Raw genomic sequence first — 16,063 nt, 5'->3', positions numbered from 1 at the left:
GGGAATGAAACCATCTTTACACACAGTTAAATTCCATACCTGCAAAATGTTTTATTTGCTTAGTGTTGTGCTTAATCTCTTCTATGGGAGTGTGCACTGCATATTCCACTACAGTGCCTCAATATGCAAACAAGCAAAATTAAGACAAATTCAGTTCTTGGACATCACCATGAGTCAGGCACTTGGTAATGAATGCAGAACTGGCTGTAATGAAGCTGAACTGTACCCTATCAGCTGCTTCATTGGGAATGGGAGAGCAGTGATATCTCTGAATTAGCAACTACATACACCATTACATGAAGTAAACAGATAAGACAGGTTTTACTTTCCCTATTTATCTGTCATTAGTTACGAAAGGAAAACCTCACATCTCAGTAAATTTCTCTGCTACAAATAATCAGCTGCTCCCTACAGGAGTTGTTCAGCTGTTGCTCTGACAAACAAGCCCAAGGAGATATTTACCATAGTTGGAGCTGGGGGCTGTGTATTTGGTGCTGGACTTGCGGATGATGTTCTCATGGATCTGGCACCATTCATTTTCATTGTTACACCTAAAATAAAAGGACACTAATTCAAGTGAAATGCTTTCACTGAATCATCTTAGAACACGACAGTCAACTTTGCTGTAGAGATAACATGAAAGCTTGTAGGGTTTGGATAAATGAGAGAAATCCCATATAACTCTTATTTTTAAAAGTGGAAGGAAACAAAATATTCCCTAATAGTTATGTCCTTTCAATGGACGCTTTGGAGCTGGTGGTGACTCTTCTGTCATAAAAGCCATTGTTCCACTCTTCAGATTACGACAGAATGAAGAAAGCTCTGTATGTTCTATCTGAATTGTCCTGTAGAAAATGAGTGCTACACTTCTGTTCAGGATGCAAAGCACAACATGCACCTATGGAAGTGCTACTGAGACGGGAACCAAGGAAACCAGCCTCACATTCTAAGGCCACAGGCTACTGTCCCACAGGATGGGAGAGACCTCAGCCTGTGGAGAGAAAGGCAGAGAACTGAAGTGGCTTTCTTTATCAAGCTTTTACATGAACAATGAGCCATATAATCTTCTCCCATGTGAAAAAAAACTGGCACCTTTACCACTAACAGTGCTATTGGTTAAAAAAGAAAGGAAAAGCACTATGTTGCTCAAGTCTAACAGCATTTTAAATGCCTCTGTCCTTTATTTAAATCACAACGGCAAGATTCAATGATTCCCCATGAAGTCAGCAGTTTATAACTCAGCAGCAATAGTGAATCTCATTTCTCCTGAAAAGCAATTGGATTAAACAATTTAATTAAACTTCTGTCCTATTGACTCTTAAAGGTTAAAAAAAAGAGAAAAGCTAATACTCCAAGCTTTCAGCTCCTAGAGTTTTGAGAAATAAGCCACTTTGTACAAGTTCTCCAAAGATATTTCCATTTTTTCCTTTTTTGCTTCCCCCCAAGAGTACAACATGTCAACACAGCCAGGGTAAGACACACAGCAGCTCCTGTGAAGACAGTGGGGATGTTTTTGTTTGCTGCATTATGTAACTGAAGAACAGCATGGCAGAAGGAATTCAGGCTATCTACAAGTAGGAACTGGTAATTTCCTACAGCTTCAATCTTGCAAAACCATGTGCTGCCAAGAATAATTAGGTAACCCCTAAAGCCTGTGATGGCAAAATTACTGACACCCCCAAATGTTCTTAGAACGGCAAAAGGCACAGAGACAACTTGGAACAAATGAAATACACAGAACATTTCACTTGCTCTACTGCCCACCTCCTGTAAGTACTATGTCCCTTCTGGGAGGAGACACCAGTTCCACACAGTCACACAAGGCAGATAGCATGAAGTGACCTAGCAGAACTTCACAGGACAGTAAATTGTACTTCCCAAAACAATCCCTCAAAACCAAAACACAACAGAGCTAAGGCATTAATGGGCAGCACAAACGCCCTGCCAATAATTGTGGTGTTGTGCGCTAATTCAGCTCATTCATCAAGAAAAAATAAAAATTATCTTCACATTGTCAACACATTAGGAGTCATTTATCCTACTCCACATAATATTCTCCTAAAAGTAGAGAGAGAACCTGTAGCACAAACTCTATACCATTCTCCCTCCTCACAGTTACAAACAAATGTCTAACCTGAGGTGATTTTTTAGTTGCTGTACCAGCCTATGGAGTGCAAGTTAAAATAGGTTTTAGCCTCCAATGACTTATGCCTGCAAATTAACCTGCAACTAAGTTACCCCAAAATCAACTTAAAGCCAGTTTGTACCAAGTGCCAGTGGAAGCTGCACTTTGCATTTCCTGGGTGCCAGGAAGGAAGATCTCCCAGCTTTACAGGCTGGCCTGGAAACACTTGGAATGTGTCTTACTGTGCTCACATTTTACTTGTCCAAATACCAAGTATATAAAAGAATCCATTTCTCCTTTAAATAACAATTCAGTCCTGAGCCATCCTTCACCTTTGAGGCTGGCTGGTTGAGCAGCAAATGCACAGTTGGAATGTTTTCCATCCCACAGCAGCCCCCGGTGTCAGCAGCTGGGGACAGCAATGGGATGTGAGCTCTTGTCCAGCTGGGCAAATAGCAACAATGGAACAGCAAAAGGGAAAGGCATTCAGGCATTAATGGGTAAGAATTTAAAGATCTAGGGCTGGAGAAAGGGGAAAAAAATTGAAAGAAAATAGGACAGAAAAAAAAAGCCCAGAAAAAGTGAGTATGGAAAAGAAATGCATGAAGTTTTCAAGGGAATTGTAAAATGAACAAAAAGAGTAATGTTCAATGAGCAAAAAATTTCATTAAAGATAAAAATTAATATAAAATATTAAGTCATTTCAGTAAAAATGGACTGAGAATTTAACTTCCATCTCGCTTTTAAATTATTTTACATATATATTAAAAAGAATAATAAAAGTAAACCTTTATGCTTTTGCATAATGAGCTTATAACTACAGCTGTGGTACTCTATCCTCTTAGGGAGATTTTAACATGTGGGATTAACAAAGAGAAAAATCTCAATTGTGAGAAAAAATATTTTTTAGACATAAATCTTTAACAATAATAAGGCAAGCTGAGGAAGACTGGTGAAGTAAATTGATTTTTTTCCCCTCCCATACTCATTCCCTTGTGGATTTCAACAGAAGTCTCCATTTACAGACCATGTATTTGTTTCAGTCTTTGTTAGGTTTTCAGTCTTTCAATTTTTTTCCAGCTTCTCCCTGTGAAAAGGCTTTTCTAGCTGTCTCATTTGTGGCAGCTGTAAGCTTTAGCCACATAGTGTATATGTGTAGGAATGCTTTTTACTGCTCCTTGAAAAATACAAATACACCTCTCTCCTTACTTCATCTTTATGATGTTTTGGAGTTGGCCTGAGGCATTTTAACAGTAATCAAAATGAGAGCAGCAGGTAAGAAAATCAGTTTGGGGCTGTTAAAGCACTCATATTCAACTTTAAACTTCCAAAGGACAAAACCCTGTCATTTCAAATGTAGCCAACAAACAGGAAAAGGCAGGTGAGCTAAAGGAACGTGCAAAGAGAAGATGCACGAGGCAAACCTGTGACAACTCTGTCATGAAAGACCAACAGCTATCAAAGCTGCAAAGGGAATGAGCTGGTGCCCCTCAGATATATCCATGTTCCCTCCTGAATATTTCTGCTGGAGGTTTACACAGAACACTGCAAACAGCAGCAACATAAAAGAATGATGTACAAGCCTTACAGCAGCCCAGGCGAGTGATAATAGTGATAAAGAAGCACAAACATCTGATTACAGAGCTGAATTCAGCCAGGGGCTGTCCCTCCCCACATGAGGAGCAACTGGTGCAAATCTGCTGAGGAATTTGGGCAGAAACTGTTGGTGCTCTGGGTGCTGTGAAGAGAATCCACATTACCAGAACACTGCAGATCAGCAGGAAGAAAAGGGAAGCTCTGTATCCTGTGATTTTCATTCCATCACTGTACCAAGACTTTGGGTTGCTCTAAAGGGCTGTGTGACTCCACTTGTCACTGACAAAGCCCAGTGTTTCAACAAGTTTTTCTTGCTCAATTTTTCAGAAACTATAGAAGCATTAAATGGGCAACAAAACAGAAATCTAATAATCAGAATGTTCAATTTCTGTAAACATTCAAAATGTTGCAATTGCAATACATTAACACCATATCTACAAAGCCAATAGAACTATCTACCCAAAACCCACTGCTCTGAGATAAGCTGAAACTGAATGTGACAAAAGGCCAAGACTGGCCAGATTCTACTGACAGAGAGAAGAAAGATGACCATTTTCTTTCCTATAATTTGACATTTTTGCTACACTTTTCATAACTTTTGGCAAAAGAATGAAAAAGCTGACTCTGAGAGACTTTTGTTTGGACTTAAGAGATTTCTAATGTATGAAGAGACATTCAATAATCTTCAGTGAACAGTAAAAGACATTTTTTCATTTAGTTTTCCTTGAAGGTCACATTTTCTGCTGCTGAATGCACTTCTCAAAGAATGACAAAGTTCCATCACCCACCAAATTATTTTATTACCCTCAATAGTGGCCACAGACCACAAAACAGTGTCAGCTGTGCCTCAGCCCATCTGCAAAGCAGATCTTGCCAGTATCTATCCTCACTGACAAGGGATTTAAATATTCCCTGCAGTCTCCAGACAGTTTGTCTGTGGCCTCTTTATTACAACTGTGAGACCACATTTCATAATAAGAATGTTAGTTCAAAGTTCAAAATCACAAATAACTGAAGATAGATTCCTGCTCAAAAAATGTTGAATTGTTTTGAGAATTTTGGTCACACACTGTTGGCTTTGGTTGTTTTCTACTTCTTTTGTTGGTTAGTATGAGTGGTAAGGAATAGCAGATGAGGCATGAGTTATTATTCCCTTCATCAGATGAAATGCAGCACATTTCTTTGGGTTTGAGCTCAGCAGATTTTAAATAATTCACATTAATAAAAGAGCAGCTTTGCAAGTCACACAGATTTGAGCAATATTCAATAACTTCTGAAGCATTTCACACACCTGAAACATCTGTGGATAATATTAATTAGTTTCTATGAGCTGCTGGAATATTAAAGAAGCAAAAAACTTCCTTCTAGGAGTTACTCACGTGTAAACTTTGAGCACAAAGTCCTTTTCCTCCTTGATTTCCGAGATGGACTGGAGCACGTCCATGATGCTGAGCACGGCACAGCCGTAGGGGCGCCGGTAGTGCAGATGGGGGGGCCCTTTCTTGGAGTCATTGAGCAACATGCGGCCTGAAAGGAGGGAAACACAAACATCAGGGATGGACACACAGCCACATCCTGCCTGCTGTGCTCATCACACCCAGGACTTTCAGCTCCAGGCTGCAGGTGACACTCCTGCCTGCTCTGGAGGAGCTGGAGTTGGTTTTGCCCCAGCCCCACGTGCTGGGCTGTGCTGGTGCTCAGGGAGGTGCTGGTGACAGCCCAGGGATGCTTGGCAGGACTGGCACAGCACCAGGGCTGGCCCTGCAACATCCTCCTCTCCAGGAGCCTGGGGGGCAGGTCTGGGAGGACACACAGCCAGGACAGCTGACCCACTGGCCAAGGCATGTCCCAAACCATGTGACATCTGCTCAGCAACACAAGGGAAAGGAGGAGTGAGGACACTGGTCACTGCAAGGTTTGGCTTTATACAGACTGAAGCCTGGCTTTGTGGGAAGTGACTGGACATTGATGGTTGATGGAAAGTAGGGAATGAATCTTTTGCTTTTCTTTGCTTCTGCTCATGGCCTTTGCTTTATCAGACTGCCTTTATCTTCACCCATGAATTCTCTTCCATCTTATTTACTCCCCAGCCCACTGATGAGGAGAGTGACAGAGAGGCTTGGAGGGCACCTGGTGTCAACCCACCACAGCTTTTCACTCAAACTTTTCAAACCCAGAGGTCCATTTAAACCTACACCTCACTCAGCAAAAAACAGCCAAGGGCAAAGTGAAAAGCATCATGTCTGGCCAGCTTTGATTTGCAGCTCCATGACACATATTTGCATCCAGCTGGGCTGACTCCAAATCCTCTGTGGATGAGCCAAGAATATGGCTGTACTCATCAGTCTGACCCACCCAGGGATTCACTGCGCTCCTTCCTTAGAGTGCACTGTTTGCACAAATTCTCATTTTATTCAACTTCTTAAAGGAAATGTATTATATATTGTATATAATACATGTAACATTATATATTGGTTGTTTATCATGTTTGGATGGCTCCTTGGAGAACAGGAAGGAGAATTCTGAGGTACAAAGCTGCTCAGTGATTAACGTCCTATTACTGAGGCAGTTTTTAAATAGAGCAAAATATGCCAAGGCCAGAAAAATCACTGTGATAATCAAAGTGAACTTTGTAACATTGCACATAATAATTTGTCCAGCCCTTGCATCAAGGTTAATACAGCATCTTTCTACAGACTCCATTTATCACCTCAAGTGCTAGAGCAATTCTGACGTGTAGGCTCTTATGACACGGGGAGTCAGATAATGAAACCCCGACCTCTCTGACACATTCGTGGCTCTGAAGGCACACTGCCATTCCCAGCACAACACACAAAGCTCTGTTTAGAGCTGCTGTACTTCAGAAAAGGTGCCTGTGGCTGGTAATGGGTGTGAGCAGTGACTGGGCTGGCAACAGGCTTAAAAGCCCTTTCCTTGCAAACACTGCCTGGCCATTCTTCAGTCACCTGAAACACACAAATGGCACTTCTGACTTTACAAAAACACAGCTGAGGTAACTGTCTCTGCTACTCCTACACTATTAACATTTTAGGCCTAATATTTAAAATAAATTATACTTAACACAAGTAAAATATGTACTTGCACCACAGACTCCTACAGCAGCAAACAAATCTTGACATATATTTGTCTAACAGCCTCTGATTTAGTCAATGTGGAAGGTCAGACATGCTGATGTCCTGCCCTGTAACCCAGCTATAGCACCAGTAAAAAGATCTCACTTGAAATTTTTAAACATTAAACAAAAAGCCTTTTTACTTTGTCCCTCTCCTGTAGATGTGGTGTTTAATCAAAAATTCTGTTTCAGACTCAGAAAAACAAAATCTCTGTTAAACAGTCATCAGTAACTTTCTAACACTTAGCTCCATATGGTCTGAATGTCAATCAGTCTATGACTGAGTTTTCTAAATGTATAAATCATTATAAAGTCAGCTAATTAAAACAGACATTTAAAAATACTCTAAGATCTGTGTTTATTACATATATTTCAAGCACTAAATCATACTGTACCTATTCGGATTACATGGGCAACTATGTACAAATCCCTCTTCATGTCCTTGCTGCTGAGATCCTGAAAGATTAGAAAAAACAGAGACATTCCAGCATAAGTGCCTGCAACTATAAATGTGGATGAAACCTCTGAAATCACATGTTACAGAAAAGCAGGCCAAGATTTTTAAAAATGAGCTTCAAGAACAACCAAACAACAGGAAAAGGAGAACCTACAGAAGAGCAAAAGGAAACTTGAAGTTAATGAAGACAAATAAATGTTATGACTCTGAGAAAAATTTAAAAATAAAGAAATAAACTAAGAAAATACACATAGGATACTTTTCAATAACTCATTACTGCAGCATTTTGCATTCATATGTCAGAAGCCACCTTAATTGCAATTTTCTTGGTATGTTGTACTTTTCACTGATAACTTCATAAAAAACCAGCAACTTCTGAGACATTCTTCCTGCTTTTTTTTTTTTTTACAGGAAAGGTCTAAGAAACATTTCTTCCTAAAAACCAGTTTTCCCTATGCCACTCACCTCCCAGACAAGACTTTAAACAGATACTGTGTACTGAAAGAATGTTCATCCCTGTTTTAGAGTGATGCAAAAAGGCTCCTTGTGCTCTACAGCAACAGCTGCTGCCTCTTTCTCTACTGAGTGCTGTCATCTCACTGTCAGGTACTACTTACACAAAAATTAACTGCAACAGTCTGTGATTCAGATAAAATCTCTTGGTTTTCTTTAAAAAGCTCCTCAACTACATGGTATTATAACTGCTGTAAAAGGAAATAATGCTATTTTTATATAAAAAGAGGAAGAAATTTAAACTGCGAACATCTAAAATCTGTCATCCCTAATCTGAACCAATTTAGAATTAAAACCTGCATTTTGGTGAAAGCTAAAACATGAACCTTAAATCAGACAGGGAATTTATCTCTCATGTGACTTGACAATCCAGACCTTAACCAGTGAGATTTTGATGGCAATGCAACTCCAGACTACGGTGCCACACAGCACAAAAAAAGCTGGCACAGTGACTCAGAACTAGGCATAAAGGGAATTCATCCTAAGGAGAAGTTTCAATCCCTTCCCAATTCTGCTACATTGCTGAATTACAGCAGGCAAGTAATAAATTCATGGCTGTACCTCCTTGCTCTCTAAAAGCAGCTCTGTATTTCCCAGGGCAGAATATGCAGGGAGCTGCAGAGCCACTCTTTGGGATGCTGCTAACCAGCAGATCTGGCTCTCCAGAGTCAGAAACGAAACTACATAAACCATCCTTAGCATTTCCTCCTCAGGCTCGATTTTGAGCAACATGCACTGCTGCACCAAGAAGGGAAAACACTTTCTAGGCTTTCTCCATCACCCAACATACCAGGGTAACATATGGTAGCCTTTATCTTGCATGTCTTGGAGACATGAAGTTCCACACTAAAAGGGATTTGACATAGTTTTAAGCTCAGAAATGCCTGACAAGACATTTCAAAAAGCAAAAAAACTTGGAGGTAATACTTAATGCTCTAGAGAGCAATAGATTCCTGTGCTTTGACAGGGGGAATTTTATTATACCATCAGATTACCAGTTCTAATTAACAGCAATTTAAAGAACTATTTTTTCAAAGGGCAGCTGTCAAAACACCAGAAAACGGCAGGGCATGAACATATTGATGGGTTCACACTTTAGCTGCTTTTCCAATTTCACAAATATAGTGTCACAGGCAAAAGACAAAAAATGTGGGCCCAGATGGCCTTGCATTTCAGTTTGTACAGCACAGGCTTTTTACAAGGCAAGAAATTTTTACTATGACATGGACCAAACAATCAAAAGCCCCAACCCCTATGAGGAAGTTTTCAGATAATTCCTCTGCAGAGAATCCATGTACATCTCCTAGGACCAGGAGAGGATAAAACACATTTACTGGTTATTCTTAGGACTGCATCTACAGGGTGGGTATCTCCCACATCCTTCTGAGCTTCCTAAATTATATTGACTGATACACAACATAATTTCATTATAATTCTAATGGAATGGCTTTTTAGAAAATTGCCCCTAAATTTTCCTACCTATATTGGGTATGGAAGAGAGTTACTTTACAACAATAGTTAGTTCTTTACAATGCTGGTTTTTAGAAAGGTCTGCTTTTGTGTTAAAAAACCCAAACACCATCAAACAACCCCCAAACCACTGGAATCAAGGATACCTGTCTGCCAGTAATAAGTTATTTAATTCAGCTGCCAACATCATAGGCCACAGAGAATAACAAAAATAACAACCTTATACAGTGCAGTTACATTTTAATTCAGACCCAGGAATGTTTCTAACATGTGCACAGGCTGAGGTTTGCTTCAGTGAGCTTTCGTCTCCAGAGCAAGCAGTTTCTCACCTTTGCTATGATATGACAGCAGACGTAAAACCCAAGCCTGGGTAATTTTGATATCTTACACAAGGAGACAGCTGAACCCTTAGAAGTAACAGAGACAGCAGGAAAAGACAGGGATCCCTTGAATCATCTCAGATTTGGGCTGCTTGCCTTGGGGAAAGATGAGAGTTTTACAAAGACACTGTGGTGTGGTGAGGGAGGGCAAGGAAATAAATAGATTTAAAGTCAAGATGAACATGAGCTTGGGAGAAGACTGAAAATCACAGAACTATCTTATCTTAGAAGCATTTCAAAATTAAGAAATTATGATAAGATAGAACCACTGCAGATAAAATGGTTATTCAAAAAAGCAAATATTTATTGCTCTTTTACTACACACTTTGGATAGTGTTTTGAACACTTTGATGAAAAATACTGTTTTAGAAGTGTAAGATCTTTTGCACAGATAATTTTTCCAATTATAATTCCTGTTACATAGAGTACACATTCATTATAATTCCTGTTATGTAGAATACACATTCTATAGCAGATGAGTGAGAGTCTAAGTACCTCCACCAGCCAGTGATGGAGTCTGAGCACTCTGAAGAGCTGAGACTGCAGCAGCTTTGGTATTTTTTAACAGTAATAGGAAAGGGAGCTCAGGAGGTATCTCTGGTCAGGATTTGAGCTGCACTGGCAAAAGCTTGCAATCCCAGGGCTGGCTGCTCTTGGAATACACTGGCCCTACTCAGAATATGCAGCAGGTCTCTCCTGGCACTGTTATGGACCTGGCTGTACTTTATCATTATTTTTTAAATGGTGTAAAGGCTGGTTTGCAGATTACCAGAGAAAAACTGTTTTACACTGTTCACCACAAAGAGACAAATAGGACACTCATTCCATGACCCCAAGTCGTGTGCCATGGGTGAGGGTGGGGAAGTTGGATGTCCAAATTGATGAACCCCAGAGCCCAGAGAGTGCCAAAGTTGATACTGTGCTGCCTTTTGGGAATATTCCTATAGGGCACTCCCAAAGCTGCGCTCTCCTGCCTTTCACTCCTGCCTGACTCAGACACCAGTGCTGAACCTTAACCCCTGCCCACCTTCTCTCAGCAGGGCCAGACTCTGGCTTTGAGTTACCATATCTGGGGTGACACTGTCACCTTGCTGATGTTTATTCAGCTGGCAGCACCTCACTGATGGTACCACAACCAGAATTGCTACTGATGTCAGCATCCAGGTCAGTGCTACTTTTGGACTGCATCTCTCAGATCCAGATGGAGACACAACAGAGCATCCTTACACCCAGATCTATTCTGTTCCCTAAGAGGAGGAATTCTGCTGCCTTCGTAATGGAGAGAAGGGAACAGTGCTGGGGACCATGGCTGGTTCAGTGTCCAGCCCTGCCTGACCCCAGAGAGTGTCATTGCCAGAACCAAAGCTCTACCATTTTTCTTTTTCACTGAAGGTAAAAATACTTCTGCTACAGAGCTTCCAGCATGTGCACTAACTAAAGGTGAGTCACGATGGAAGGTGTTTATCACACTTGGGATCTGAGATTCCTTACAGTTATTCTGTGAGGAGCTGTTAAGTTTCAGTGCCTCTAGATTTTCATATTCTTTCTGAGAAGAAGTAGCAGAAAAAATGATGGTCTGACACCTGATTCTGAGGGAATTTTAAACACAACTGAATACCAGCGCAGAAGTGACTTCTGACAAGGGCACATAGGGACAGGACAAGGGAAAACACTTGTCTGATTTTCATTCAGAAAAAAGTGCCTTGTTTCATGTTCAGGCCATCACAGCCTTTTCCTATGCTCTGTTGTCAAAGAGCACAGCATATCCAATGAAAATATTCAAAATTTCACACTATCTGCAGGAACAAATGCAAGTACTTCAGAATATTCACTTAGCCATAAAAATAATTTAGCAGTACCTTCCCTTTCTATGTTAACATTTAGTCAAAATCATAACAAAAATTATTTCTCTTCTACTGATTATATTGGAGAGGAAGAGAAGAAGAACTGGGTGTCCCCTCAGGAAACCTCCAGCCCCACTCCTGTGAGGGGAGAAGAAAGGGAACAGACACGTACTGTGAAAAGTGCACACATTCGATCGATCTTCTCCGGATTCCTGGGGCCTCCGTTCTTGTTTAACCTCACCATGAACCTCTCACTGAAAAACAAACAATGGTAAAAAAACAATCAGCTTTTCCTGTACATACTTCAACAGAAAAAATACAGGTAGATTTGGGTTTCATTAAAAAAAGATGCACTGTTGCTATAATTCCAAAGTCTATAAAACAGTATTCACTGGTCTATAGAAAATTACATGGAATAGCACAGATTTCTAATAGTAAGTAGTCTGCATGTGAAAACATTGTGTTGATGCATATTCATGATGCAATAACATTAAAATAATGTGAACATAAGAAGCACAGAACCTGTACACATTACAACTCCTCCAGGCAAAGGCTAAGACAAACTTACTGAGGGGTACACTGCCTTTGGTAAATCTGAGTTCATTAAAATCCACTCAACACTAAAAGTTACAAGAATACCAATTAAGCAATCTCCTTCAAGATAGAGCATTTCTAGAAGCAAGACACTAATTCAAATACATTAAGGTTCAATTGATATAACTCTTACCAATCAAATTAAGCAGCCCTTTGATGAATAAAACCAGCACATTTAGCCATACTAAAAAATGAACAATACTCTCAATGCATGGTAAGACATGGAAATTCGTATTACTTCTTAAGACAGAGAATTTATGTGTAAAAGTAAGTTTGATGAGCAATTTTTTCCCTAGTGTGCAACAACCCCCTAAGTATTGACTACAGTTTTTTCCCTTGATTATCACAGAAATAAAGAGAGAGCACATTATTAAATCTTCCAATAATCACAGATCCTTTCAATCCTATCCAGTACAACTGCATCAACTCCAATAACCTTCATTTTATACATCTGCCAGCATATTATCCACCATTGGCCTGAAGAAAATGAAAGCACAGTGTCCACACTACCTCCGTTGGCAGCTTGCTCCAAGGGCCACTCATCCCTGCTGTTAAAGCACATGGACCATGGGAAATGCCTGATTTCAGTGCACAGCCACTGCTTTTTGTCACCCTTCTGCATTAAAGAGCCCTTTAGAGAAACTTGTTTCTTGCAGGGCAGGAATAGCAGTATATCCCCACACACAAATAAGCAATTTAACACTCTTAAAAAATCCAAGAAAAAGTACTGGAATAATTTTGTAGAACTCACAGTGAAATTTCTCAACAGCATTTTAGGAAGAGTTCTAAAGCTGTAAGATTGTAACAGTCTGGTACTGAGAGCACCTGCACCATAAATACACACACATCTGGGGGTTCCACACAGGTGAAGCCAAGCTCCTGCTCAGCCTGTGATTTATCAGACATCACCTCTTGGCCCTTCCACACAGCTTTATGCTGTGAGTTCATATGACCTGTCCATTATAAACACTGATATATTTTCAGAATGATTACTTTTGTTGAAATGGTCCTTAAATCTCGAGCATGACCCATACATCTCATTATACACCTTTGCATGATAATTTATGTAAGTAAATGATGCTCAGCAATCCAGTTTCACTCTCCCTGTCACTCACTATTACTCCAATCTCCATGTATCCCACAACCCCATTCAGTTATAATTTTAATTAATTTGCTACCAATGCTTATAGCCTCAGAGACTGCTGAAATGCCACAAAGAAATCCATAAGAAACAGATATTTGATGATTCTTTTGAGATACCAGCAAGTTAAGAATATTTTACCAAGTGCTTTAGTGACATGGTGAAATCCATTCTTTCAGTAGTTTTGTGATGTGTTTAGTGGAGAGCAGGACAATACTAGAACATCACAATATTACACAGGCAGTCACATTACAACAACGTTACATCTTCACAGCTACTTCTATCTACCTAACACATAAATCAATGTTACATACTGTATTTTAAATTTCCAGTAAGATGCAGTCTTGAACTTTCAAAACAGTGATTTTTTAGGTTTTTTATTATTATAATTTCAGCTCTAATGAGCATTTAATTTTCATATAGGAGCTGAGTATGTGACAATACTGTGTGCCACAAAATCCTGTGCAGACTGCCCCTCAGACAACGGCAGAGAATGGGCTGCCAAGTCTTTGAGCTGAGCTGCCTGTATGGATTTCATTCATTAACAAAAGATTGCTTAGTGTGATTTTAAAGCACCCAAAGAAAGATATTCTGGAGATTCACTTGATGGTCTCTTGCAAGGTTTTCCTCCATTAATAAGTGGAAATTTTTTAAAATTTGCAATTCATCTTTTCCTTGTTAAAGCCATGGAGAAAATCTGGTTCCTGTCCCCCTATTCCAGTGCTTTTCAAGAAATGAAGCAGCCACCACCTCTCTCATCTGCCTATTGATCACCTGTTCCCTTATTCCAGCACCACTGCAGTAACAGCCTTTACATTCCTTTCCTTAATTTCCAGTCCTCCCTTGAGTGCTCTTGAGCTTGTGTGAATAAATAATTAAAGGAACTTTGACTCAACTGCAGCATTCGAGAACTGTGGAACAGGAAGAGGCATTTGGCCAAAGGAGATCCAAGGACAGGAGGCAGAAAGTGACAGGGCAGCAGTGCCAAGAGGCCACCCCAAAGGACCAAGCCAGCTCCAGTTCTCCCTCTTTTCCTTGCACATCACTTCTCCTAAACTTGTGGGTTTATTTCTCATGTCCAGCATTCCTCTAATTTTTGATATCACTACTGATCAAGAACAGTTTATTACTGTTCTGCTGTTCTGTTATTATTCTACTAAGGTCTCAGTGGTGCTGATACTGTCAGGGTCCCTGGAATAGGACTGGAACCTTTTTTACACTGGTGACCCACATTATGAACTAGTTAGTCAGCTGCTTCCCATTTTACAATTGCAAATTTATTTCTATGTCAAAGCAAATCTGGAAGAATAACCCTGTTTCCAATGACCTGAAAATCCACTGCCTTCATCTATCATTGCAGGTCTGTTTTTAGACAAAAATACACACATTTAGGGTCAAGAAACTTAATGGGAATTCAGTATCTTAATTTCTTCCTTTAAGAGCTACGTCCTTGGAAAAAGTTGAGTCTCCAGTGCGTCTTTTCCTCAAGTTTATCTTCTGCACAAGGATAAGAACACGCACTGAAATCTAGGCAACAGTAAGTCCAGTTTAGTAAGACTGAAATATCAAATCTGAATAAACTCCATGTGGAAATTAATTAAAAACCCAGTAGTTATAACTGCCAAATGTGGTGGAAATGAAACATGGGAGGGTACTGAGATGCAATCTGACTCCTAGATCCTACTGCTGCCCAAAACCAAAAGAACCCACAGAACACCCACAACCCAAACCAACAACCCAATAAAAGTTTTCAACTATTCTGAATATACACTAAAATCAGTTAATTTGCATAAAATTGGAGATAAAGGCATCAAAACAGAGAAAAAAAATTAACATTTTAGACTGCTCAGCTCAGACACAAGATGTACCACATCAGAAGCAGTATCTTAAACAAAAGCTTATTTATTCCTTTCCCTCCTATATGCTATAAGTAAGCTCCAATTACTCTAATTGCAGCATCTCCTCCTGTGCTAATTCACATCATAGTGAAACCACCTCTTGTGCAGCACTAAGCCAGGGTTTACAATCACTCTCATGATTAGTAATTGCTACAGCTACTCAAATATAAGAACCACTGCTCTGACAAGCAAAGCCAAACAGCTTCTTGTTCACTTGAAAAGGAGGAAAAATGAAAGGAGTGTAGTGTCTCACTTCTTGGCTTCCCCAAAGTGACTGAAAAACAGAACCATACTGAATTCTGCAGAAAGGAAGGAAGCCATCACTGGTTTGGGATGTTACATTTCAGCATGAAAATGGGGGCAAACAGGGACAAAATTTACTGTTGGGTGAGCAGGAGTGGCACAGTGCCCCCAGGGAGTTTTTGTTGTTGAGGTCTTTGGGATGTTCTTCGCACAATGTGTGAAGATGACAACAAAAGGAAAGGGCTGGCAAAGAGCTTGGGTTGGACTGGTGAGCCCCTTGCATTCATTCATGGGCACCTTTCATTACTGGGGGTGTTTCAAGACAAAAATCCTGAGCATCAATTTGGGAATGTAGGTACGGCATTGATAAATAAATGCATAATGCCCAAGTTGTGGTCTGCAGAGAGGCTGCAGACCAATTTTCTTTTGAATTGGAGACTGATGATAAAGAACACTGACTAAAAAAAATAATTCTATAACAAAGTATAGGAGACTGGTTTTCTGAAGCAGGGACAGCAACACATTAGGGCTTCAATCTCCTTAGGCAGAAACCTCACATCTTATACCCTTTCCTTGCCTTAAATAATGGTCCAGTAGCTATTTCTCCCAGAAACAAAACCTTCTTCACCCTCTCCATTCCAATGTGCCGCTGACAGGGAAAAGGTACAA

At 40.1% G+C, this 16,063-nt stretch overlaps 1 protein-coding gene across 1 annotated transcript in view; it reads right to left on the bottom strand.

Moving 5' to 3' along the window:
• DOCK3 (dedicator of cytokinesis 3) overlaps positions 1-16,063 on the bottom strand; it is a 183,947-nt gene that overhangs the window by 80,927 nt on the left and 86,957 nt on the right. Inside the window, exons 10-13 of the mRNA XM_053989064.1 lie at positions 11,691-11,772; positions 7,250-7,310; positions 5,101-5,248; positions 463-551 (exon numbers count right to left, since the gene is read on the bottom strand). Of these exons, the coding sequence (XP_053845039.1) occupies positions 463-551; positions 5,101-5,248; positions 7,250-7,310; positions 11,691-11,772 (380 nt within the window). The remainder of the gene's footprint in view (positions 1-462; positions 552-5,100; positions 5,249-7,249; positions 7,311-11,690; positions 11,773-16,063) is intronic.

Source organism: Vidua macroura, chromosome 13, assembly GCF_024509145.1.
Source record: "Vidua macroura isolate BioBank_ID:100142 chromosome 13, ASM2450914v1, whole genome shotgun sequence".
Lineage (NCBI taxonomy): Eukaryota > Metazoa > Chordata > Aves > Passeriformes > Viduidae > Vidua > Vidua macroura.
Note: the sequence above shows the minus strand (reverse complement) of the source record. Positions and strands in the feature narration are given on the sequence as shown.